This window comes from Schistocerca cancellata, chromosome 12, assembly GCF_023864275.1.
Source record: "Schistocerca cancellata isolate TAMUIC-IGC-003103 chromosome 12, iqSchCanc2.1, whole genome shotgun sequence".
NCBI classification, from domain to species: domain Eukaryota; kingdom Metazoa; phylum Arthropoda; class Insecta; order Orthoptera; family Acrididae; genus Schistocerca; species Schistocerca cancellata.
The window spans coordinates 148991333-149018099 of NC_064637.1; the positions used below are offsets into that span (position 1 = coordinate 148991333).

Genomic DNA, 26767 nt, shown 5'->3' on the forward strand with positions numbered 1-26767 from the left:
CGCTGTGTTTCATCCTCCGCACTATCCAGACCTGGTCCCTGCAAACATTGCACCCCACCCCCCAAAGTTGAAAACCCCGTTGAAGAGACGAAGATTTGCAATGACGGATGAGATAAAAGAAATTTGTAATCTAGCAAGAAGTTTCGGAAGGGGAAGCAATGTTGGGAGTGGTGTATCAGCCATGGAGGAGAGTATTTCGAAGAAGGGAACCATGCACAACATGTAAATGGTAACCATAAAAAAATTTTGTGGACAAAGTTCCGGAATTTTTTGAACATACCTCGTACTTCCACATTTATACAATATGTGTGTTTCTTTGTATGACTGTTCCATATTTAAAAGGTGTTTCCACAAATACATCGAAATGAAATCTTTATGATACTTAACTGCAAAAACAGCTTTTTTTGTTTTTATTTTCATTTCTAATAGAAAATTGGCAAAAGGAATACCTGGGGAATGCCAGGTTTCTCAGCTAGAAAATCAAAAGTAGAAACCATAGAAAAATCCGTCCACACAGTGTGATAATTTCATTTTATTTTGTTGTCACAAGTGAGATTCATATTCCAGACAAAATGATTAATGACATTTCAACATCACAAGTGCTGTATATGAGTCTGTAAGTTAGTGGCATGAAGATGAAGCTGTTCAGTGGCCTCCATCTTGACTCTGAGGCACATTGGCAACATCTGCTTTATATTACGAACAAGCACAGTTTGTGGACAGTCCTTTTCAAAGTTTAGCAAAATCTTTTGTTATCCTGAGGGTGCTGGAAAAGATGAGAGGACATAGTATCGAGGAATTCCTTATGTGTTGATACCCAGAAGTGCCGCTCTTTCCATTGGACGTATGTACACAGCAGAGCAGACATGGTAGTCTGATGATCCTTTCTCTACAACGTCTTCCTGTGCTAATTTATTTAATTTATTTTGCATTGGAATAAGTTGCTGTCAACAGCTGTAGGTATACACAACGTGATCAAAATATCCGGAGCCCCCAAAAACCTACTTTTTCATATTAGGTGCATTGTGCTGCCACCTACTGCCAGATACTCCATATTATCAGTGATATCGGTAGTCATTAGACGTTGTGAGAGAGCAGAATGGGGCGTTCCGAGGAACTCGTGGACTTAGAACGTTCTCAGGTGATTGGGTGTCACTTGTGTCATACATCTAAGCAGGATTTCCACATTCCTAAACATCCCTAGGTCCACTGTATTTGATGTGACAGTCAAGTGGAAACGCGAAGGAACATGTACAGCACAAAAGCGTACAGGCCAACCTTGTCTGTTGAGTGACAGAGACCGCTGACAGTTGAAGAGGATCGTAATGTGTAATAGGCAGACATCTATCCAGACCATCACTCAGTAATTCCAAACTGCATCAAGATCCCCTGCAAGTACTATGACAGTTACGCAGGAGGTGAGAAAACTTGGATTTCATGGTCAACCGACTGCTCATAAGCCATCATCAAGCTGGTAAATGTCAAACAGCACCTCACTTGGTGTAAGGAGCGTAAACATCGGATGATTGAATGGTGGAAAAATGTTGTGTGGAGTGACAAATCACGGTACACGATGTGGCGATCCGATCGCAGGGTGTCGGTATGGCGAATGCCCGGTGAACGTCATCTGCCATCATGTGTAGTGCCAACAGTAAATTTCGAAGATGGTGGTGTTACGGTGTGGTCACATTTTTCATGGAGGTGGCTTCCACCCCATGTTGTTTTGCATGGTACTATCACAGCACAGGCCTACATTGATATTTTAAGCAGCTTCTTCCCACTGTTGAAGAGCAATTCGGGGATGGCAATTGCATCTTTCAATATGATTGAGCACCTGTTCATAATGCAAGGCCTGTGGCATAGTGGTTTCATGATAATAACATCCCTGTAATGGACTGGCCTGCACAGAGTCCTGACCTGAATCCTACAGAACACGTTTGGGAGTTTTTGGAATGCCGACTTCATGCCAGGCTCACCTCTCCTCAGTGCAGCACTCCTTGAAGAATGGACTGCCATTCCGCAAGAAACCTTCCAGCACCTGATTGAATGTATGCCTGCGAGAGTGGGAGCTGTCATCAAGGCTAAGGGTGGGCCAACACAATACTGAATTACAGCATTACCGACGGAGGGCACCGTGAACTTGTAAGTCATTTTCAGCCAGGTGTCCAGATACTTTTGATCACATAGTGTAGCAGTTCCTCATTAATTAGCAGTCGGTTCAGGTGCATTGAAGTGGTTCTGTTATTTGAATGTGTTGATTGTTTCTCCCTATGGCCATGTCTGTGACTCTCTCTCTCTCTCTCTCTCTCTCTCTCTCTCTCTCTCTCTCTCTCTCTCTCCTATTTCTCGACAGTAGAAAATTTAACTTCCTGGCAGATTAAAAATGTGTGCCAGACTGAGACTCGAACTAAGGACCTTTGCCTTTTGCGGGCAAGTGCTCTACCATCTGAGCTACCCAAGCATGACTCATGACCCGTCCTCACTTCTGCTAGTATCTCGTCTCTTACCTTCCAAACTTTACAGAAGCTCTCCTGCGAACCCTACAGAACTAGCACTCCTGAAAGAAAGGATATTGCAGAGACTTGGCCTAGCCACAGCCTGAGGGATGTTTACAGAATGAGATTTTCACTCTGCAGTGGAGTGTGCGCTGATATGAAACTTCCTGGCACATTAAAACTGTGTGCTCAGTTGCCCACAAAAGGCAAAGGTCCCGAGTTCAAGTCTCGGTCCAGCACACAGTTTTAATCTGCCAGGAAGTTTCATATCAGCACACACTCCGCTGCATAGTGAAAATCTCATTCTGGAATAGAAAATGTGGTGCTCCTCTTTGAACTTTCTTGATGTGCTTTGTTAATCCAATGTTCTATGAATCCCACACCATGCAGTGGTACTGCAAAAGAAATGTAGATATAAAAGAATAGTGTAGTCAGTATCTTTAGTGGATCTGTTTCATCCCTTAAGTGTTCTTCCAATAAAACATATTCCTTAGTTCATCTTCCCCATAACATTTTCTTTGTGTTCTTTCCAATTTAAGTTGTTCGTAAGTGTCATTCCTAGGTGTTTAGTTGAATTTACGGGCTTTAGATCCGATTGATTTATTGTGTAACCAATGTTTAACAGATTTCTTTTAGCAGTTGTGTGGATGACCTTGTACTTTCCATTATTTATGTTCAGTTGCCAATTTTTGCACCACACAGGTATCTTAAATTGTTAATTCTTTGTTGCTCTGAGATAAATAATTTTATTGTTTAAAATTCAGTGAACATTGGAAATATTTGAAATTTGAGGAGTCATACAAGAAACGTTCTTGAAGTTGATTAACAAATAATTTAGTGAAAATGTGGTATACTTGATGCTCCTGAGGGACGATTCCATCTGTTTCTGTTTTACTTAAAAAAAAAAAAAAAATACATTATAACTGCTTCCTGTATGATTTATCAAATTACAAATCTCTCCCATATGCTTACTGGATTCTAAACAGTAAAATATTTGTTTATCTTTGTTATCAATGAGCACAACACAATGTCTTAGCATGCAGACTTTTAAGAACTTTTAAGGTTTCTGGAAACTGGTAGTTTTTAAATGTGGATAAACTTTATGTACCATACTTATAGTTGATAGCTGTGTTTAAGATATAAGCCATTAAATAGCAGTGTTTGCTAAAAAAGGTTTGTATGCAGCTCATAATTAAAGGCTCTGAAGCGGAACTGCCCCAAAATACAGAGTGATTGTAATTAAACTTTCACTAATTGGACCAGTGTAGTCAGAAAACTATTTACCTTATTGGTACCCAATTTTGGAGGAATGACGTTCAGAGTGTGCACTGTAGGATTTGCATGTTATAGTTTGAGCCACGAATGATGGCGGTCGAGTTTAGGATTGTTCTGCGCTCCTGTGTCACACATACTCCGGCAGCCAATGAGCATTGAGTAGTGTTCTGAATGCTCTGCTCTGAATGCCACAGCTAATGTGAGCATTAAACGTGATTGATTGTAGCGAGTTGTTTAGTAAATTTATTTCATTTTTTGGGAGTTGTGATTGCTGATGGTGGTGGTATGATAAATTCTGCATAAGCAAGTGAGAGACATAATTTGCGGGATTTCAAGAGGAAAGCATGTGCATACTGCAACTGGGGGCTTGAATTGTCAGCAATGCCATTCCTGTCCATGCCTCGACATACACCAACTGCCATCATTCGTGGATCGGATTATAGTAGTGTTAGCGTGTCATGACTTGCTATTATGTGCTGGTAATACACTCCTGGAAATTGAAATAAGAACACCGTGAATTCATTGTCCCAGGAAGGGGAAACCTTATTGACACATTCCTGGGGTCAGATACATCACATGATCACACTGACAGAACCACAGGCACATAGACACAGGCAACAGAGCATGCACAATGTCGGCACTAGTACAGTGTATATCCACCTTTCGCAGCAATGCAGGCTGCTATTCTCCCATGGAGATGATCGTAGAGATGCTGGATGTAGTCCTGTGGAACGGCTTGCCATGCCATTTCCACCTGGCGCCTCAGTTGGACCAGCGTTCGTGCTGGACGTGCAGACCGCGTGAGACGACGCTTCATCCAGTCCCAAACATGCTCAATGGGGGACAGATCCGGAGATCTTGCTGGCCAGGGTAGTTGACTTACACCTTCTAGAGCACGTTGGGTGGCACGGGATACATGCGGACATGCACTGTCCTGTTGGAACAGCAAGTTCCCTTGCCGGTCTAGGAATGGTAGAACGATGGGTTCGATGACGGTTTGGATGTACCGTGCACTATTCAGTGTCCCCTCGACGATCACCAGTGGTGTACGGCCAGTGTAGGAGATCGCTCCCCACACCATGATGCCGGGTGTTGGCCCTGTGTGCCTCGGTCGTATGCAGTCCTGATTGTGGCGCTCACCTGCACGGCGCCAAACACGCATACGACCATCATTGGCACCAAGGCAGAAGCGACTCTCATCGCTGAAGACGACACGTCTCCATTCGTCCCTCCATTCACGCCTGTCGCGACACCACTGGAGGCGGGCTGCACGGTGTTGGGGCGTGAGCGGAAGACGGCCTAACGGTGTGCGGGACCGTAGCCCAGCTTCATGGAGACGGTTGCGAATGGTCCTCGCCGATACCCCAGGAGCAACAGTGTCCCTAATTTGCTGGGAAGTGGCGGTGCTGTCCCCTATGGCACTGCGTAGGATCCTACGGTCTTGGCGTGCATCCGTGCGTCGCTGCGGTCCGATCCCAGGTCGACGGGCACGTGCACCTTCCGCCGACCACTGGCGACAACATCGATGTATTGTGGAGACCTCACGCCCCACGTGTTGAGCAATTCGGCGGTACGTCCACCCGGCCTCCCGCATGCCCACTATACGCCCTCGCTCAAAGTCCGTCAACTGCACATACGGTTCACGTCCACGCTGTCGCGGCATGCTACCAGTGTTAAAGACTGCGATGGAGCTCCGTATGCCACGGCAAACTGGCTGACACTGACGGCGGCGGTGCACAAATGCTGCGCAGCTAGCGCCATTCGACGGCCAACACCGCGGTTCCTGGTGTGTCCGCTGTGCCGTGCGTGTGATCATTGCTTGTACAGCCCTCTCGCAGTGTCCGGAGCAAGTATGGTGGTTCTGACACACCGGTGTCAATGTGTTCTTTTTTCCATTTCCAGGAGTGTATTTCTCTTTTCCTGTTCTGTTCTTCTTCCGATCGTTAGTATCCTCTTCTCTTCTCTACTCCACTGGTGACACACTATCCTTTTCCTGTATCCTTCTCAGTCGTCAATCTGTGGCATATTGGCCAGTGTGTACTTGCTCGTCCAATTTTCCTTTCCTTCCATGTTGATCCCCAATTGGAAATCATACTTTTGTATTTCAGTAACCCACTTGGTTCGTGTATGTCCTCTTGTCATTCCTATTGTGTGCCATGCGTATTTATACCGTGTAACACTCTTGCTCTCATTGTTCCCTAATATTTATACAACATTTAGGTGTAATAGCAGTTTACTCCAAACTAACACCTTTGTTTCAATATATTCAAAATTATTCAAAAGCAGGAAGTGGAATATATTTTGCACTTGCTGTTTCGGATCAATGCCTTTAATGATTATTGATTGTAGTCATTCCTTTAGTGGGCTGGATTGTTATTAATTTGCACACAACCTGTAGAAGTGTGGAATTTTAAATAAATATCAACAGCCAAATACTGTAATTCTTCCATTAATTCACATTTTTCTTGCCTACATAACATTAAAAGCACATCTATGCATTCTGCTTGTTCAGCCACAATCTCATGCACTCTAACTCCCTGAAGTGCTTCCCATCATACAGCTGTTCTGCAACTACCTCTCCTGCCCAAAATTCAGGACACAAATTGAATCAAAGACATAATGTTACATGCAAGAGATGTGTGATGCAAATGATTTGAAGTAAAATAACACTTCTTGTTTTTAAGTTTTTTGTGTACTTGTTATAATAATTTGAGATTATGAAATAATTTCGTGAAATAAATTAATTGGTCTGAAGTATTCATGTTGTGTATAGACAGTTGAAAAGGTAATTTGAAAACATTACTAATAACTGTTTTTAGATATGACAGGACAATATATACAATCATTGTTTAAGCTTAATCTGCTCCAAGAGTAAATATGTGATGAGTCGTCTTAATGTTACAAACAAAACTGACAAATTGGACTTGTTGATATTGCACAGTGACATACAATGAAGAGACTGATACCCCTTGAAAGAAACTGCCATACTGCAGTTGCATTACATCCTTCACAAGTGCACATGTAGATAAGTGGTGATGATTCTGTGTGGTGACATACAATGAAGAGACTGATACCCCTTGAAAGAAACTGCCATACTGCAGGGTCATTCCATGTAAATGAGGAATCATTATTAAAAAAATAATTTTTCTGTGGGAATATTTTCCCCTGTTACTTACGTAGGTTGGGAATTGAATTTTGTTGGCAAGATTGATTTTTCCCTCCAAAACCTATTGTTTACATGTGAGAGCCATTGTTTTGAAGATTATATTGTTGAATTTGTTCGTGCAGAAGATTTGATCAATTTCAAGGTAAGAAAAAAAATCATGAAGTTTATAATAATTCTTTATGGTTTATACATCACTTTAAAGTGCATAACTTCTTCTTTTTGGTATATTTTTAGAAGCAAACAATTTAAGCATGATAAATGCAAAAACATTTATATAAGCTAACCCAGAATGTGTAACATGAGTTACCAAATGCCAATTTTTTAAGATTTTCACAAAATACGTTAAAGTACAGAAACTTATATTCCATGCTGTCCTTCACATACGTGTACCTGATAATTTGGTATCTCAAATAAATTTCCTCCTGGAAGCCTTCTCCTGGTATAGGATATTTAATTCGTGTAATGTGAGTTACCTTTATTTGTGTAACGTGAGTTACTATAATTTTTGTAGGATTAGTTATAATTTTGAGCAGTCACATTGGTTCTGAATTACATACAACACAACTAACAGTATATTTCAACAAGTTTAATGTATATTTATCTCCATATGCCACATAAAATCCCATAGGGAATAGCTATTTCTACTTTATAACAATTTGCAGTTTTTGCAGAATGCCTTTAAGTGCGGCTGAAAAGATGAGACGAAGAAGGCAGAAATTGAAAGATGAAGGCAGATATGAAGAGTATAAAATCAAACACAAGGAAACTATGAAAAAATTCAGGAAAAAGAAGCAGGAACAGGAAAAATGTTTGAGTAAAAGAGAACAAGAAAAGATTGCTGCAAACGGGAAATGGAATGTTAGAGAAAGGGTTGCCAAGTACAGGAAGCAGCTGAAGGAAGCATCTTCGGCTACACCAAGTAGTTCTGCCTCTCCACCATATAAAAATACGTCTTCATTGGGAAAAGCCATATCAAAAGTGAAATGCGTACTTCCAGCATCACCTAGAAAACAAAAATGTGTTATTAGGAGATTGTATCATACATATGTTGAACCTTTAGAAGTAGAAAGAGTCTCTAAACAAAAAATAAGTGATGAAGTAATAAGTGCAGTGAGCAAATTCTATGAAAGGGATGACATTAGCAGACAGGCCCCTGGATGCAAAGACATTGTGACTGTAAAAGATGAGAAAGGTAAGAGTAAGTTGCAAGTGCCACACTTGATGTTTTCTTTGAAAGAAGCCCATGCAATGTTTTGTGAAGAAAATGGCAAAGTGATTGGTAAAAGTAAATTCACAAAATTAAGACCCAAACATGTAATGCTTGCAGATAAACTTCCACACGTGGGTCTCTGCAGATATCACGAGAATTTCATCTGTGCTATTAACTCTCTTCATAGCATAGTACCTCAAATACCTAAGTACACCAGTAATTGGCCAGAATTTTTTCTATGTGAAGTGCCTACAGCTGATTGTTGGTTGGGAAAGTGCATAAAATGTAAAGATTTATTGGCAGCTAAACTTCTAGATTTATGTACTGGTGTACAAGAGTACGGCGTGAAATGGTATGTGTGGTAAGAGAGTGATGGCAGAATTTTGAAAGCAGAGGAAGAAGGTACACTACAGAATCTTATTGATCATATTCTTACCATAGGACCTAAATTTTTGGACCACTGCTACTTTAAGAGAGAACAGTCAAAGAACTATCAGAGTGATAAGGAATCACTATCTTCCGTGATGCTAACTGCTATGATGCAAATCGATTTTTCTGAAAAATTTTACATGTGTAAATCAAGATGAAATTCAAAGTGCACATTGGCAGCACAATCAAATTAGTATTTTTACTGCCATGATTTGGCATTCAGGTACTTCTCACCCCTACGTGTTGGTATCTGATAATCTGGAACACACAAAAAACACTGTTGTTCCCTATGTTGATGTACTTCTTGAAGAACTACCAAAAAATATTAGCGAAGTTACAATCTGGTCAGATGGTCCTGCTTCCCAGTTTAAAAACATATATATTGCAGAGGCTATAAAAGTTCTAAGTAAGAGTCATGCCAAAAGAATTCCATGGAAGTACTTTGCAACTTCTCATGGGAAGGGGCCAGTGGATGGAATTGGTGGGGCTGCCAAACGTCAAGTTTGGTCTTCTGTGAAAAGCCGGAAATTTGTTGTAAACAGTGCAACAGACTTTGTAAAAGCTTTGTTGGATTCTTCTTCTAATGTGACAGCAGTTCTTATGGGTGAAGAAGACTTTAGACAAAGAAGCAAAAAAATTCATCTCTCAGCCCTAATCAAGAACTGCAAGCCTTTCTTGAACATTCCTAAAATTAATCACTTGGAACTCTATAATAATGAAGTTGTGGGACACACCACTTCATCAGCTGCAGAGGAAAATACAAAAAATAAAAAAAAAACACTAGATGTACAAGTAGATGACTGGGTGGTGGTAAAATATGACAATTCATATTTTTCTGGTAATGTTACTAAAATTGAAAATGGTGAGCTTAAAGTTGATGTTATGATGAAAGATGGCTAAATTTTGGAAGTGGCCTGAAATTAAAGATGAGATATACTACACTAAAGACAAGGTTGTCAGAAAAGTGAACCCTCCAAGTGTTGTAAATTCCCGTGGTTATTTCAAGTTTGACTGTGATCTGTGACAATGTAACGTGAGTTACCGTATGCTGTGACGCGAGTTACATGTTCATTATGTTTTAATCTTTATTTTATTGGAGATTAAATGTTTGGAACTTTGTTAAAATACTTATCAGATCTTCTGGTATTGTGTGTAAAACTTACAAGAAACATTCACATAAAACAGAGCAGACTTTTGTATTTTCTTTATCATATGCAAAAGGCATTTCTTGGAAATGTAACGTGAGTTACCAACAATAATTATAAGATTTGGTTTTATGAATGTAATAATGTAACAATTATTGTGATAAACGTTTATAGAGCATTCTGTATAAACTATGTTTGAGGTATAAAAATATTTAATAGAAACATTTCCTTCTGTTAATTGTCCAAAACTAATGTGAGTTACCATGGAATGACCGTGCAGTTGCATTACATCCTTCGCAAGTGCACATGTAGATAAGTGGTGATGATTCTGTAACCTTGTCACTCATTGCAGACGATGCTTTATTGGTGTTGCAGACGCTGCACGATGTGGTGCTGGGTGTCTTGCAGCAGCTCAACTCGCAGTTGGCTCTCCAGGGTGGTGGCGCCAGAGTCTGAGGTCTCCAATACCGCTGCCAGCTCGAACCGTGTCACGTGCCTGTCCCGTCCAGGGGCGGCCTGGGAGGAGAGGAGCACCGTGCCCGTAACACTTCCTTGCTGTGGTGTCCGTAGGGTGTCCGCTTCCCTCCGGCTCGTCTGGCGGTCTCGCGTGGAGTAGCAGCCGTGGTGTGGAGTGCTCTCGTCATGTTCCACACCTTGCTGTGGCCGGAATCTCTTGTTGACATCAGTCTCTGCCACTGGGGAAAAAAGTACTGGAAGGGGAGAGGGAGGGTAGCAGTGTTGTAGCAACTAGCATCACCAGAGAGCTGGCACAGTGTCTACCGATACAGTGGTGTCTCGTAGTTTATGGTGCAGCACTGCTCCAGAGGAAGTAATTTTTATGCGGTTACTTTGCTCATTCTGCGATCATTAGTATCAAGTCTTGAGGCATACACAGGTCCTCAATCTTTGTACTCTCCGTTTCTCGCAATATATCAGGTGAGATATAGTACTTGTACAGTCTGCTACAGTTAGCAGTGTTAACAAAAGGTAAACAAGTAGACACTAAAATTACTCCCAGTCTTGTGCTGACTTAGACTCACTCCCTCTCGTGTCCCTCTCCCACACTTGTTCCTCTCCCCTCCCTCCCTCCCACCCCATCCCTCCCTCCCACCCCATTTCTCCCCTCCAAGGACATTGCCATTTTCTTCTCCCAGCCTTGTCCTGTGAGCTAATGACCACATAGTAAATGAGATGTGAAAATCTAACTTCCTCCTTTTTTTGCAGTATGAACTTAATGAATGAAACTTTCGCTCTGCAGTAGAGTGTGTGCTGATACCAAACTTCCTGGCAGATTAAAACCGTGTGCCGGACCGAGACTCGAACTCGGGACCTTTGCCTTTCGCACGCAAGTGCTCTACCGACTGAGCTGCCCAAGCACGACTTACGACCCATCCTCACTGCTTTAATTCTGCCAATATCTCTTCTCCTACCTTCCAAACTTCACAGAAGCTCTTCTGCTTGCAGGAGCTCATTTGGTAGAGCACATACCTGCGAAAGGCAAAGGTCCCGAGTTCGTCTCAGTCCGGGACGCAGTTTTAATCTGCCGGGAAGTTTCATATCTGTACTGAATGAGTTAGTGAAGTTGTAGGAAACCATATTCACATTTGGAATGAGAGTAGTTCAGATCCTCATCTGGCCATCTGTATTTAAAGTGTTTCCCATGATTTTTTCAATTGCTTAATTCAGTTGCTTCCCCATCATTCGTCACCCTGAGCTTGCATTCTGTCCAGGATGTCAAATCATAAACTTCCTTCTATTGAAATATTTGGACACAGAAGAAGCCATATGCAGAATCCAGGATACAAAAGGTAGCACTGACAGACAATTCTTTTCTGACAAATATGTATTAGTCTCACAGCCCTTACAGTCCTTACACATTACTGGCAGTTTGTGACAACGAATCACACCAGGGTAATTCAGTGTTTGCCACTGAAAACTGTGAACTGTTGACTTTTTTTCTCCATGTCAGGGAGCAGTGCTGTAAGTCGCACACGGCCATATGTTTATGAAGCAAATGACGAGTGAAAGTTATTTGTAAACAATCTGACTGTAATGTTGTGTATACAAATTTTGAACTGTATTTGATCAGTTTTCCTGAGATTACGTAATGATCAAAGCCATTTGGTCTCTGCAGTGATTTTTGCCTCCCTGTCCTCTTTTCCCCTCTCGTGAGATATCACGACACTCCATTGTTTAAAGATATGTAGGGACTAGTTGTGTCAAGTGTACAATAAAAGAAATTACCACTTTTACAGACTGATAATGTTACCCTTTCAGTATGTGTGAATTGCAACTGGACTTTGTACCTATGAGAATGCACCAGCATTTGAAGATTGGGAACCTGTGTCTTTGGTCAGTGGCAGTGTAAACCGATCAGCAGCGAGTTGAGAACAGTTTCTTGATGTTTCAGGGTAATGTGTCCATTTTTGCATTTAATGGTAACATTGACCTCTGCATATATGTTCAGTTGTGGTTGTAGCCCATTGCAGATTTTGAGCTATTCTGTGTGTTCATTAAGTTTGTTTACAAGTACTAAATACTGTGATTGGCTGGCACACTAAAAGTGTTTGTATTAACTAGAGTGTCCACATACAAGATCTTATATTTTAATACAGATTGTAGTTACAAAGTTGTTGGCTGTGTCCTTGTTGAAAATATGAAGTTCCTTTTAACTTGGGATTAAGCAAGCCATTTTCAAAGGAAGTAGTGCAAAGTGTAAATTGAAAAAAAGAAAAAAAAAATTTGAACAATCTTTATTTTTGTGTGTGACATTGTTAAATTGTATGATTGATGCAATGAAGGGTTTTGTTGTTGTATACCAATCTAAATTTTGAAAGAAACTGTTTTTTTAATGCAGTGGTTATATTTTTCTCAAATATTTTTTTCAGTGGATAAATATATTATTAGTTTAAAAAAACAACAGTTTTGTTAAATAAATCATGTTTAGCTGATTTTAGTGATTTGAGGTTGTTAGTTATGTTCCTTAGATTTGCTTCATTGTTATTTGCTCTAAAATTAGAAACAGAGTTTCGTGTGTGTGTGTGTGTGTGTGTGTGTGTGTGTGTGTGTGTGAGAGAGAGAGAGAGAGAGAGAGAGAGAGAGAGAGAGATGCCATGCTTGTATTGATGATGGGAATGTGTTCAGTATTTTCCCAGAATGTTAAAAATGACTTAGTGCACATTCAAGTAAATTAAATAGTTGATTAGCTTTGGAGGTAAAAGAAGTGATGCTGCAGTACATTTGAAAGCAGTTCTATGTTTACATTTGTTCAGAGACTCCTTTTTTTTTAGTTCGTTTATGTGGTAGAATATTCTGTTGCAAATGCAGAGCGACAGGTTTGCATTCTGTTATATTTCAGTGGAGTGGTTTTGTAAACTGTTTTAAATATAGAAATGAGACACACTAATTGTAATATGTCTCCTAATAAAAACTGCGCGTTGTCTTATGAAGGTGGCCGTAGCTTTCATCCTGAGGAGTAATCTGTTATAAGTACATTTCATATTTGTAGTATGGAGTATACTTCAAAACCATTGTAATGTTGGTGATTACTTGTGAATAGACATTATCTCTTGAGGTAATTCACAATTTCTGCAGGAAATCGGTATACAATATGGCACATATAGAAAGAAAGGTCTCCAAAATGGACAGCTGTAATAATCGAAAGATGAAAAAAATCCATCCCCGTCAGCAATAGATGGGTGTGAAAAAAATGCACATTTATGTCCTAGATACCTGCATTTGACAATAGTTAAGAGTAGATTAAAAAAGATGCAAGTATTCAGGGAATCCCAAAGACTGGGAGAGTTTTCCAACATGACAATGCACCTTCACACACTGGTGCCCTACCATTCAGCCTATAGTCTCGACCTCACAACCAGTGAGCATTTTAGGTTGTGCATGACATCCTGACCAAGATACCAGGGGGCTCTGTACAGTGGAGGAAGCATTATCCGCCCACCAAAGCCCTATACATAAAGAGGTCAGCACGAAACGTCTGACAGATTCGATGTGCATAGGCCTCCTGGCCATATGAGCATCCAATTTTTCATGTCGGGAGGTTGGTTTGGTATGACCGCTCGACAGTCAATACCACCAGCTCTTTAACCAACAAACTGTGCCGTGTGTAGTGATTTCGTAACAACAATGTGACAAAACCTAATCTTCTGTCAGTGCACGCAGGATTAAATGCATTTTAAATGTGGCTAACATGACAAGGTGTATGAAAGTTTGACAACAAGTTTTTCGGGAGAAGTTTCAAGATTGCAGGTTTTAGTGGGACATGTGCGGAGAGTATAACAATAGGGATGCAATAAATGAAGTCCGATATGTGTGGAAATGACTGGATTTTAGATTCCATTAACAATGTGTATTGGAAATAAAACAAAAAATTTTGAAATACGGACAATCAACTGACTTTTATTCGTAATATGTACTTGCTTAATTTTTAGATCTGCTAAAAAATCCAGCTGGTTTCCAAGTTTTCTTCTGTGAGGAGCAAAGTGTAGTTTACAGTTCTAACAGTTGTGAAATGCTTCATTTCTTATGTAGCTGTTGCTGTATTTATTAGAAGTGCGCCACCACCATTTGTAGTCTTTCCTCTTCAAATTTGAAATCAGTTTCTTAAATTTATAGGGGACATATTTTATGTTACATAGAAAAATAAATTTAGGCCCTAAGAACCATAAGGGCCAAATGCCCAGACAGTTTCGAGGAAAACAGATGTTTGTGAAAATCAAATTTGTAGACAATTCACCAATCTCATAAGTCTGAATTGCCTATGAATAGATAATGTACCCATTTCAAGTTATAAAATATTTATTGATATGTAGGATTATATTATACACAAAATTTCTGGAAATAGGCTAGTGACAATAGTATCTTTTGACAATTGTAAAGTTTGTAATTAATGTGAAACGAGGAGGAGAACACACAGAACAGGAACTAAATTCACCACATATCCAATTCTAACTTACACCAACACTTCACGGTCCTTGTCATAATTTTCATTAAGCACATTTGTGACTTGATGTTCACTTAAAACTGCTGATATACCTCTGATTACGAAGAGCTGCTGCTGCTGCTGCTACTACTACTATGTACGTGATGTAGTAAATAAATCATGCTGGCAACACTAGATAACAATTGAACAGTGCAGTGCAACAATATTATGCTTTGTGCTTTGGGCCCGTATGGAAGCAAATATCCAAGAAATCGGTGAGGAAGCTTTTCGTGAGTGTTCATATAAACAGTGTGCGCCTACAGATGTTGTGAAAACTGTTTTACCATAAAATAAACAGATTTCAGGAGCAAGTGTACATAATACAATCTCAAAACCAATGACTGTGTGCCTTAGGCCCTTATTGTTCTCAGCGTCTCTGTAAATTTTACGTGAACATCATTTGTTTTGTTTTAATTTAGCACGATGTATTTCCTCAGATACCTATAAAACAAATCGCAGGTTTCAGGAATCATTTTAGCTAGTAATTTTAGGGATACAACTGTGCTGATTTTGAGTCATCGTAACTTCTACCAGTGTCTAGAAACTGTAATGTAGTTAATGGCCTCCTCGCAATTGACACCTTCTCTCATGAGCGAATTATTTTTAATCTAATATGATTTTATGACATTCAGTGGCTCCAAAAAGCATGTTGCATCCATTCTTAAATGATTCCGAAAATCATTGACTCCCAACTCTTTAACAACAGAGTGTGGGGTCAATTTCATCCTTTGCATTATTCATTTGTTTGCCTACAGCTTTCTTTTGGCTCTTTTTGGCCTTGTAAGCTCTAAAGCAGCCAAGGGAAATCCCAGTTTTTGTGTCTGTGTACCTTTGCACTGAAAGTCAATTCCAACAAACAAAAACTCACTCCTGTTGTGAGTTGGGCAAACTTGCAACTGTTGCAAAATATTGAGAACAGTTTTAAACTCTGTAAACATGTAACTTACCAAACGAAAGCGTTGGTATGTTGATAGACACACAAACACACACACAAAATTCGAGCTTTCGCAACCCACGGTTGCTTCATCAGGAAAGAGGGAAGGAGAGGGAAAGACAAAAGGATGCGGGTTTTAAGGGAGAGGGTAAGGAGTCATTCCAATCCCGGGAGTGGAAAGACTTACCTTAGGGTGAAAAAGGACAGGTATACACACACACACACACACACACACACACACACACACACATCCATCCGCACATATACAGACACAGACAGACATATGTAAAGGCAAAGAGTGTGGGCAGAGATGTCAGTTGAGGCGGAAGAACAGAGGCAGAGATGTTGAATGACAGGTGAGGTAAGAGTGGCGGCAACTTGAAATTAGCGAAGGTTGAGGCCTGGTGGGTAACGGGAAGAGAGGATATATCGAAGGGCAAGTAACCATCTCCGGAGTTCTGATAGGTTGGTGTTAGTGGGAAGTATCCAAATAACAACACTAGATACAAAGTTTGCCAAGGTAACCCCACACCTGATGTCCAGGCGGAGCTTCAAGGAATCCTCAGAACCTTAGGCCCCCTACAAAACCTTTCACCTGACTCCATCAACCTCCTGACCCCACCGACACCCCACACCCCTACCTTCTACCTACTTCCTAAAATTCACAAACTCAATCATCCCGGCCGCCCCACTGATGCTGGTTACCAAGCCCCCACCGAACGTATCTCTGCCTACGTAGATCAACACCTTCAACCCATTACATGCAGTCTCCCATCCTTCATGAAAGACACCAACCACTTTCTCGAACGCCTGGGATCCTTACCCAATCTGTTACCCCCGGAAACCATCCTTGTAACCATTGATGCCACTTCCTTATACACAAATATTCCGCACGTCCAGGACCTCACTGCGATGGAGCACTTCCTTTCACGCCGATCACCTGCCACCCTACCTAAAACCTCTTTCCTCATTACCTTAGCCAGCTTCATCCTGACTCACAACTTCTTCACTTTTGAAGGCCAGACATACCAACAATTAAAGGGAACAGCCATGGGTACCAGGATGGCCCCCTCGTACGCCAACCTATTTATGGGTCGCTTAGAGGAAGCCTTCTTGGTTACCCAGGCCTGCCAACCCAAAGTTTGGTACAGATTTATTGATGACATCTTCATGATCTGGACTCACAGTAAAGAAGAACCCCAGAATTTCCTCTCCAACCTCAACTCCTTTGCTTCCATCAGATTCACCTGGTCCTACTCTAAATCCCATGCCACTTTCCTTCACGTTGACCTCCATCTGTCCAATGGCCAGCTTCACACGTTCGTCAACATCAAACCCACCAACAAGCAACAGTACCTCCATTATGACAGCTGCCACCCATTCCACATCAAACGGTCCCTTCCCTACAGCCTAGGTCTTCGTGGCAGACGTATCTGCTCCAGTCCTGAATCCCTGAACCATTACACCAACAACCTGAAAACAGCTTTCGCATGCTGCAACTACCCTCCCGACCTGGTACAGAAGCAAATAACCAGAGCCACTTCCTCATCCCCTCAAACCCACAACCTCCCACAGAAGAACCCCAAAAGTGCCCCACTTGTGACAGGATACTTTCTGGGACTGGATCAGACTCTGAATGTGGCTTTCCAGCAGGGATACGACTTCCTCAAATCCTGCCCTGAAATGAGATCCATCCTTCATGAAATCCACCCCACTCCAAAGAGTGTCTTTCCGTTGTCCACCTAACCTTCGTAACCTCTTGGTTCATCCCTATGAAATCCCCAAACCAGTTTCCCTACCCTCTGGCTCCTACCCTTGTAAGCGCCCCCCCCCCCCCCCCCCAGTGCAAAACCTGTCCCATGCACCCTCCCACCACCACCTACTCCAGTCCTGTAACCCGGAAGGTGTACATGATCAAAGGCAGAGCCACGTGTGAAAGCAGCCACGTGATTTACCAACTGATCTGCCTACACTGTGAAATCTTCTATGTGGGAATGACCAGCACCAAACTGTCCATTCGCATGAACGGACACGGGCAGACAGTGTTTGTTGGTAATTAGGATCACCCTGTGGCTAAATATGCCTTGGTGCACGGCCAGCACATCTTGGCACAGTGTTACACCGTCCGGGTTATTTGGATACTTCCCACTAACACCAACCTATCAGAACTCCGGAGATGGGAACTTGCCCTTCAATATATCCTCTCTTTCTGTTACCCACCAGGCCTCAACCTCCGCTAATTTCAAGTTGCCGCCTCTCTTACCTCACCTGTTATTCAACAACATCTTTGCCTCTGTACTTCCGGCTCGACTGACATCTCTGCCCACACTCTTTGCCTTTACATATGTCTGTCTGTGTCTGTATATGTGCGGATGAATGTGTGTGTGTGTGCGTGTGTGTGTGTGTGTGTGTGTGTGTGTGTGTGTGTGTGTATATATATATATATATATATATATATATATACACCTGTCCTTTTTCCCCCTAAGGTAAGTCTTTCCGCTCCCGGGATTGGAATGACTCCTTACCCTCTCCCTTAAAACCCGCATCCTTTTGTCTTTCCCTCTCCTTCCCTCTTTCCTGATGAAGCAACCGTGGGTTGCGAAAGCTTGAATTTTGTGTGTGTGTTTGTTTGTGTGTGTATGAACATACCAACACTTTCGTTTGGTAAGTTATCTCATCTTTGTTTTTAGATATATTTTTCCCACGTGGAATGTTTCCCTCTATTATATATATAGTGTGTGTGTTTGTGTGGTTTTTTTTTATTGTGTCTATCCACCAGCGCTTTCCCGTTTGGTAAGTCACAGAATCTTTGTTTTTAATGGAGAGAAAATGGATTGTGACTGTGCAGATGCATTAGTTTGGTGTATAGTAAGTCTTGGAGTGATTGTTCATCAAGGAAGAAAAAAGTGGTCCAGAAAGTTTATGTTGCGAAGAGAAACATGGAGCTTATAATGTTGTAACATCAGTGAATGTTGGATGAGCAATTCACAACTAGCAATATGACCTGGACGGCACTGTCAGTTGGGATGTGAGTAGGATGCCACGAAATAGGTCAGCCACTCAGATGTTCTATTAATTTGAAGTGACCTCTCCAAGCAGAATATAAATATGTGTGGAGCAAGCATTCGGTTACGCAGAATGAGAATTCTGTCTACAATATTTTCTGCAGCTCTAGTCAGGTGATTTTGGGATGGCGCATTTTAGTCTGTGTACACTTGCGTATTTTGAGTGTTATTGCTTCGCTACTACAGATAAATCACGTTCAGAAGTACCATGAAACTTTGGATATGAGTTGTACAGACATCTTAGGAATATGATATCGGGAGCTGAAGTTGCCTTAAAAATGTGAAAAGCAATGGTATTGTGCTTTTCTGCCTCAGCATCATAGCTCAGATTCCACATTATATACAATTTTTCCTTAATAGAATAAGAAGTGACAGCAAACAATACTTATTTTTTACATTTTCTATTGCACTTAGCCATATTCTTGGGTCTCAGGTCTAATTAATAACGTTACAATGACACTATAGATGATGCCAATTTGTTACAAAAAAACAACGCATTTGGAACTACGAAATTGTTACAGTAATTATGGTATGCGATTTGCACCACCTAATAGTCCCATGTTGTTTTCAATTTTTCTATATTTTAATCTGCTTTTTATAGATAAGTCAAATATCTGTAGCCTTATTTTGCTATCTCATCAGAAAAGTAAAACCGTACACTATACACGAAAAAATGAAATAATATATCTTCCACGGATGTTGGATAGGATGTAGGGACCTTATAGCATATCCTGCTAGCTCATTGGACTTAAACCCCCAGGATATTTACCTGTGGGGGCATCCGAAAAGCGTTTTGAATGCTGAACCAGTTCCTGATGCGCAGACCTTTCAATAGTGTTCATGACACCTGTGTGTTTGGAGAGAGGCAATCCATGATACAACGTGTGAATGTGTGCACTGCATCGCGTGGAAGCTACTTTGAACATGTATTGTGATGTGAATGCGAAGCAACTCTGTGCTGTGTAATGGGACGATTTGTTGTCAGTCCACACACACATCCATTTACGGACACATAGTTCTTTTTTCTCCTCTTCCAGTCATCCGTGCAGTTTGTCGGTTGTATTAATGTTCACACTGTGTGCACTCTAGGCCATACCATCGATGACACGAATAGCACATAAATAAGACTCTTTGGCAGCAATATGAGTTTAGTCCTCCAAACACAGATATAATAATTGGAGATGAACAGCTGTGATAGAGGCAGCCGTGCTTGAATGAGGCCACTTAAAAATGAAATTTGATTCCTTAACACTTTAGACCATAATGACAATGATTACTACGTTGGTCAATGATATAAGCTGGCATTTTTGTCCAAAACACTTCAACCACAAGCTAATACACTATGTGATCAAAAGTATCCAGACACCCCAGAAACATATGTTTTTCATATTAGGTTCAATATGCTGCCACCTGCTGCCAGGTACTCCATATTAGCGCCCTCAGTAGTCATTAGACATCGTGAGAGAGCAGAATGGGGCGCTCTGCGGAACCCACAGACTTCGAATGTGGTCAGGTGATTGGGTGCCACTTGTGTTATACATCTGTATGTGACATTTCCACACTCGTAAACATCCCTAGGTCCACTATTTCCGATGTGATAGTGAAGTGGAAATGTGAAGGGACACGTACAGCACAAAAGCGTACAGGCCAACCTCATCTGTTGACTAACAGACACACCTCGCTTGGTGTAAGGAGCATAAACATTGTAGAATTGAAGAGTGGAAACATGTTGTGTGGATTGACGAATCATGGTACACAATGTGGCGATTTGATGGCAGGGTGTGGGTATGGCGAATGCCCAGTGAACGTCATCTGCAAGCGTGTGTAGTGCCAACTTTAAAATTTTGAGGCAGTGGTGTTATGGTGTGGTCATGTTTTTCGTGGAGGGGACTTGCACCCCTTGTTGTTTTGCATGGCACTATCACAGCACAGGCCTACATTGATGTTTTAAGCAGCTTCTTGCTTCCCACTGTTGAAGAGCAATTTGGGGATGGCGATTGTGTCTTTCAACACAATCGAGCACCTATTCATAGTGCACGGCCTGTGGCGTAGCCGTTACACGACAATAACGTCCCTGTAATGGACTGGCCTGCACAGAGTCCTGACCTGAATCCTATAGAATACCTTTGGGATGTTTTGGAACGTCGACTTCATGCTGGGCCTCACTGAGCGACATCGATACCTGTCCTCAGTGCAGCACTCCCTGAAGAATGGGCTGCCATTCTGCAAGAAAGCTTCCAGCACCTGATTGAACATATGCTTGCGTGAGTGGAAGCTGTCATCAAGGCTGAAGGTGGGCCAATACTGTATTCAATTCCAATGTTATTGATGGAGGGCACCATGAACTTGTAAGTCATTTTCAGCCAGGTGTCCGGATACTTCTGATCACATCGTGTATTTTGGGCAGCTAACATGGTTGACATTGGCTATAAGTTTGTGACATCATGACAGCTTCCCTTATTATACTTGCATGGCCCTGCCACAGGGAGGTATATCTTTGACACACTTGCCTTCCTCACTTTATTGTGAACATTAGTATTGTGTGCACACCATTATTCTGTACACACAATTGTTTGCAACAAAAGTTGTGTTAACCTCTCTCACTAAATTTCAGCTTCATTCCAGGAGCCACCCACTCCACAATTCCCGCGGTGGTAACCCCTAATGGACAATAGATTCTATTTTGACGTAACGGGTGTACTTTGTGACATAGTGTTATTTTCGACAATAGAGTCATTCCACGATCACTGTATTTTTGAACAATTAGGACAATTAGAATGATTTGCGTGATGATGTCTTCCACCCTTAGCAGGCTATGGCTGATGAAAAATGTGAAAGTGAATTTTGCTGTGTCATACTGTCGACAAAGAGTGATGAATGTGTGCACAAACAATGTGTAATGTATTTTGACCTCCTTGGTGATGAGACAGATCTTGCATCACGTCAGCAAGACAGTATTTGGACAGTTAATTTGGTCTCCATGACAATACCTAATGTGCTTTTACCGGTCTGCCCACATAGGGAATGATCCAGACGAATGCATTCATAATCAAATGCAGGGCACAGCCAGCTGGGCCATGTGAGAAGACTAAGTTTTCCACCCACGCAGCACGTGGTCCATGGGATCTTATCTACTGTCAATCTCAGAGTGGAAATTCCAGCATGTCCCCAATGGGACTTTTGTGGAAAATTATATATAAACTACCAATTTTCCAGTTGTTCCAAATGGGACTCTCTGCAACATGGTTCACGACAAATGAATTTGTACTGTACAGTTATAGAATTGCCAATGCACTTCAGTCCATGGCCCTACTAAGCAACACAAGGGATTATGCCCACCAAATTAATGTCATACAAGCACTCCCAGCTGAAGGTGAGTTTGACACTGCAACCCCACTGACTTGCTATGACGCCAGAACTACAGCTACGATAAGTAATATTTGGCAAAAAACTGGGCAGTGGGGCAACATCTGACCAGGAGAGGTCTGAAGCAGTGGAAGTGACTTTTTGAAACCATATGTATGGTGGTGTTGGTTAAAATCCCAGGTATCACACACTGCAACCACTCACCGCGGTAGGCCCTTATTTGTAAGTATGAACAAAAATTTTGGAATTTTGCATGACAATAGTGTTAAAATGCACCATTGTATAGACTGTGTGTGTTGTGTAATGGATAGCATAAGGCCTTCATGTACAGAAGGTTGTGGGTTTCAATCTCATCAAGTTCTTCAATTTTTTTAGCTTTAAATCTTTATCGAAATGACCTAGATAATTGTTTTTCTTCTATTATTGGTTTAAATATAATTTTTTATTTATATATCTTTGTCAGATCATTTAAATCACCATATGAACTTTTTTGTTTGTTCTCATTTTGATTCATATCATTCTTTTTTCACTCAGAATTTTTCTGAAAGTGAACTTCATATTCTTTATGCATTATAATAGCTACATATTTCAAAATGCTTATGTATCGATTAAAAAAACAAAAGATGAAATAATTTAGTTACATTGATTGTGCAGTGATGCCAAAATGTATTGCAAGTAGAGCATTTTTTTGTAATGGTAATTGTCATACAAACACTTAAAAAACAGCCAAGTTCCTGTTGCACTATGTACAAAATAACACCGAAGAAGATTTGAATGAAGGAAGGCTTTATAAGCAAAACAAAATCCGAGTTAAATGAGGAATAAAATTAATGAATGCTGTAACATGGATGATAAAACAAAAGAAATTAAATCGAAAGTAATGCACAAAATTAATTGAAATCACACGAACAAAGATTTCAAGCGGGAAAAAGTGACAGGAAGAGAAATGAGAGCAAACGAGGAAATTGATGCAATGATTAAAATAATGTGACAAGGGAACATAAATAGAAAAGTACATTTAAACCAGTTAGAAGAAAAATAATGATGAAAGTAATTTTGATAAACCTTTTTTTAAAAAAGAATTTAAGTACCTGACGAGGTTTTTAAAAATGGAAGGTTTATGTCTGTCTGACAGATTCGAACTCACAGCTTCTGCATGTGAAGTACCCCATCTATTACAGCACACATCCAGTCTATATGATATTACTTTTTTAATGCTATTGAATGTCGCACAAAATACAGAAGTTTTTGTCAGTCAATTACTCACAAATGAGGGTCCCCCAGACTGAATGGCTACTGAGTTTGATACCTTCAAGTTTAAGCTACATCAACATGTAGAGGGCTTAAAAAACCTGATCCCACCACTCGGGACCTCTCCTTGTCAGTGGAGGAGACAACTCGGTGAATCAATCAACCCTGACTACCATACCAGACAGCACACTTTTAATGCTCTAGTTAATTACATTACCATCTCTGATACAGTAGGCGATGACTGTAACATGAGGAAAAACATGTTATTTCTGGATGATAGGCTCTTCACAATCAGATGACACAGCGATGACTATACAATGTACAATGTATGCCACCAGCACATTCATGGCATATCACATAAGCTGCAGCCATGAGGAGATACAGAAACCCAAGTGTTTATGTACATTCGTGAGAATGGTTGCACGAGTAACTACGCTGGGAATGGTGACAGTTAGCCAACCGCAACTGCCACACCCGTTGGTTGAGAATAACATTCCCAGCAGCAATGAAGGGCACACAGCTGTGTCGGTTTCACTCACATTTCAGCGACCAGTATAAATTATGCGTCCTGGGCTGCCACTTGCCAAGGTCAGTCTCTGTATGTGCAGAGGGCAAATTGTGTAGTACTGACAATCATGGTAGGCGACACTTCTCATTAATGTATCGTGTTTGGTTATTATTTTAATATTCACATATTTTACACTGTCTTTTGCAACATTTGATACAGCTTTCTTAATTGTACGGTAACTTTTTCCATCCAACCTCTGATATAGAGTACGACGTCCAGTTCTGAGGAATGCCCAAAACAGAATTATGTGTCTGTCTCTCCAGATCGCCTGAAACAGAATGACTAGCACAGTACAAGTGATGTCAGTAGACTGCATGTGTTAAGACCAAGCAGCAAATCAATACTTCCTTATAGGAACTGGCTTTGATGTGAACATACTATTTCTGGTGAGCAGCCACAGATGCAACATACGATGTCCGCCATCCAACTGCATGCTGGAAATGATGCGTTACACTGGTTCGCAGGAGAGCTTCTGTAAAGTTTGGAAGGTAGGAGACGAGGCATTGGTAGAAGTAAAGCTGTGAGGACGGGGCGTGAGTAGTGCTTGGGTAGCTCACATGGCAGAACACTCACCCGCAAAAGGCAGAGGTCCCAAGTTTGAGTCTTGGTCTGGCACACAGTTTTAATCAGCCAGGAAGTTTGATACATTACACTGTTTGGATCTGCAACACACACTGAGGACCTCAGTTTGCACGAGAAATTCACATAGCAATTCGTGGTCAGAGACATTTATGAAATAATCTCTGGTGCAGGTTTTCTCCACTGATTTCACACCTCTCCCTTGAACTAACACTTGGGATCCTCAGCAAACCAGCAGTGGAGAGTCGGTACGTGCTATCACTGACTGTCTTGCAGCGCACTCACATGCAGCTGCATCTACATCTACATCTACGTCCATACTCCGCAAGCCACCTGACGGTGTGTGGCGGAGGGTACCTTCAGTACCTCTGTCGGTTCTCCCTTCTATTCCAGTCTCGTATTGTTCGTGGAAAGAAGGATTGTCGGTATGCCTCTGTGTGGGCTCTAATCTCTCTGATTTTATCCTCATGGTCTCTTCGCGAGATATACGTAGGAGGGAGCAATATACTGCTTGACTCTTCGGTGAAGGTATGTTCTCGAAACTTCAACAAAAGCCCGTACCGAGCTACTGAGCGTCTCTCCTGCATAGTCTTCCACTGGAGTTTATCTATCATCTCCGTAACGCTTTCGCGATTACTAAATGATCCTGTAACGAAGCGCTCTGCTCTCCATTGGATCTTCTCTATCTCTTCTATCAACCCTATCTGGTACGGATCCCACACTGCTGAGCAGTATTCAAGCAGTGGGCGAACAAGCGTACTGTAACCTACTTCCTTTGTTTTCGGATTGCATTTCCTTAGGATTCTTCCAATGAATCTGAGTCTGGCATCTGCTTTACCGACGATCAACATTATATGATCATTCCATTTTAAATCACTCCTAATGCGTACTCCCAGATAATTTATGGTATTAACTGCTTCCAGTTGCTGACCTGCTATTTTGTAGCTAAATGATAAAGGATCTATCTTTCTGTGTATTCGCAGCACATTACACTTGTCTACATTGAGATTCAATTGCCATTCCCTGCACCATGCGTCAATTCGCTGCAGATCCTCCTGCATTTCAGTACAATTTTCCAGTGTTACAACCTCTCGGTACACCACAGCATCATCTGCAAAAAGCCTCAGTGAACTTCCGATGTCATCCACCAGGTCATTTATGTATATTGTGAATAGCAACGGTCCTATGACACTCCCCTGCGGCACACCTGAAATCACTCTTACTTCGGAAGATTTCTCTCCATTGAGAATAACATGCTGCGTCCTGTTATCTAGGAACTCCTCAATCCAATCACACAATTGGTCTGATAGTCCATATGCTCTTACTTTGTCCATTAAACGACTTTGGGGAACTGTATCGAACGCCTTGCGGAAGTCAAGAAACACGGCATCTACCTGTGAACCCGTGTCTATGGCCCTCTGAGTCTCGTGGACGAATAGCGCGAGCTGGGTTTCACATGACCGTCTTTTTCGAAACCCATGCTGATTCCTACAGAGTAGATTTCTAGTCTCCAGAAAAGTCATTATACTCGAACACAATACGTGTTCCAAAATTCTGCAACTGATCGACGTTAAAGATATAGGTCTATAGTTCTGCACATCTGTTCGACGTCCCTTCTTGAAAACGGGGATGACCTGCGCCCTTTTCCAATCCTTTGGAACGCTACGCTCTTCTAGAGACCTACGGTACACCGCTGGAAGAAGGGGGGCAAGTTCCTTCGCGTACTCTGTGTAAAATTGAACTGGTATCCCATCAGGTCCAGAGGCCTTTCCTCTTTTGAGCGATTTTAATTGTTTCTCTATCCCTCTGTCGTCTATTTCGATATCTACCATTTTGTCACCTGTGCGACAATCTAGAGAAGGAACTACAGTGCAATCTTCCTCTGTGAAACAACTTTGGAAAAAGACATTTAGTATTTCGGCCTTTTGTCTGTCATCCTCTGTTTCAGTACCATTTTGGTCACAGAGTGTCTGGACATTTTGTTTTGATCCACCTACCGCTTTGACATAAGACCAAAATTTCTTAGGATTTTCTGCCAAGTCTGCAAAGGGCTTTTCCGATGTAACTATCTTCAAAATCTACATGTGTCATCCACCTACAACTACTTACTATCTATCAGGTGTCGGAGTCCGAACAACAACAACAACAACAACTTACCAGCTGTCAGGTGCTGGAATCTGAACTACGAGCAGTGATGTCGTATGAAGAAGAAAGAAAGGAGAGGCTCAGGCTACTCAATCAGAATTCAGAGTCGAAAGTTTAGGTAGGCAACAGCACCTACTGAC

General features: G+C 41.4%; 1 protein-coding gene across 3 annotated transcripts in view; it reads left to right on the forward strand.

Moving 5' to 3' along the window:
• Positions 1 to 12829, forward strand: part of LOC126109588 (max-like protein X) — a 54918-nt gene extending 42089 nt beyond the window's left edge. For all 3 annotated transcript variants that reach the window (XM_049914621.1, XM_049914622.1, XM_049914623.1), the window contains exon 7: positions 10096 to 12829. In XM_049914621.1, coding sequence (XP_049770578.1) covers positions 10096 to 10176 — 81 coding nt within the window. In that variant the 3' untranslated portion in view covers positions 10177 to 12829. The remainder of the gene's footprint in view (positions 1 to 10095) is intronic.
• Positions 12830 to 26767: the final 13938 nt, after the last annotated feature.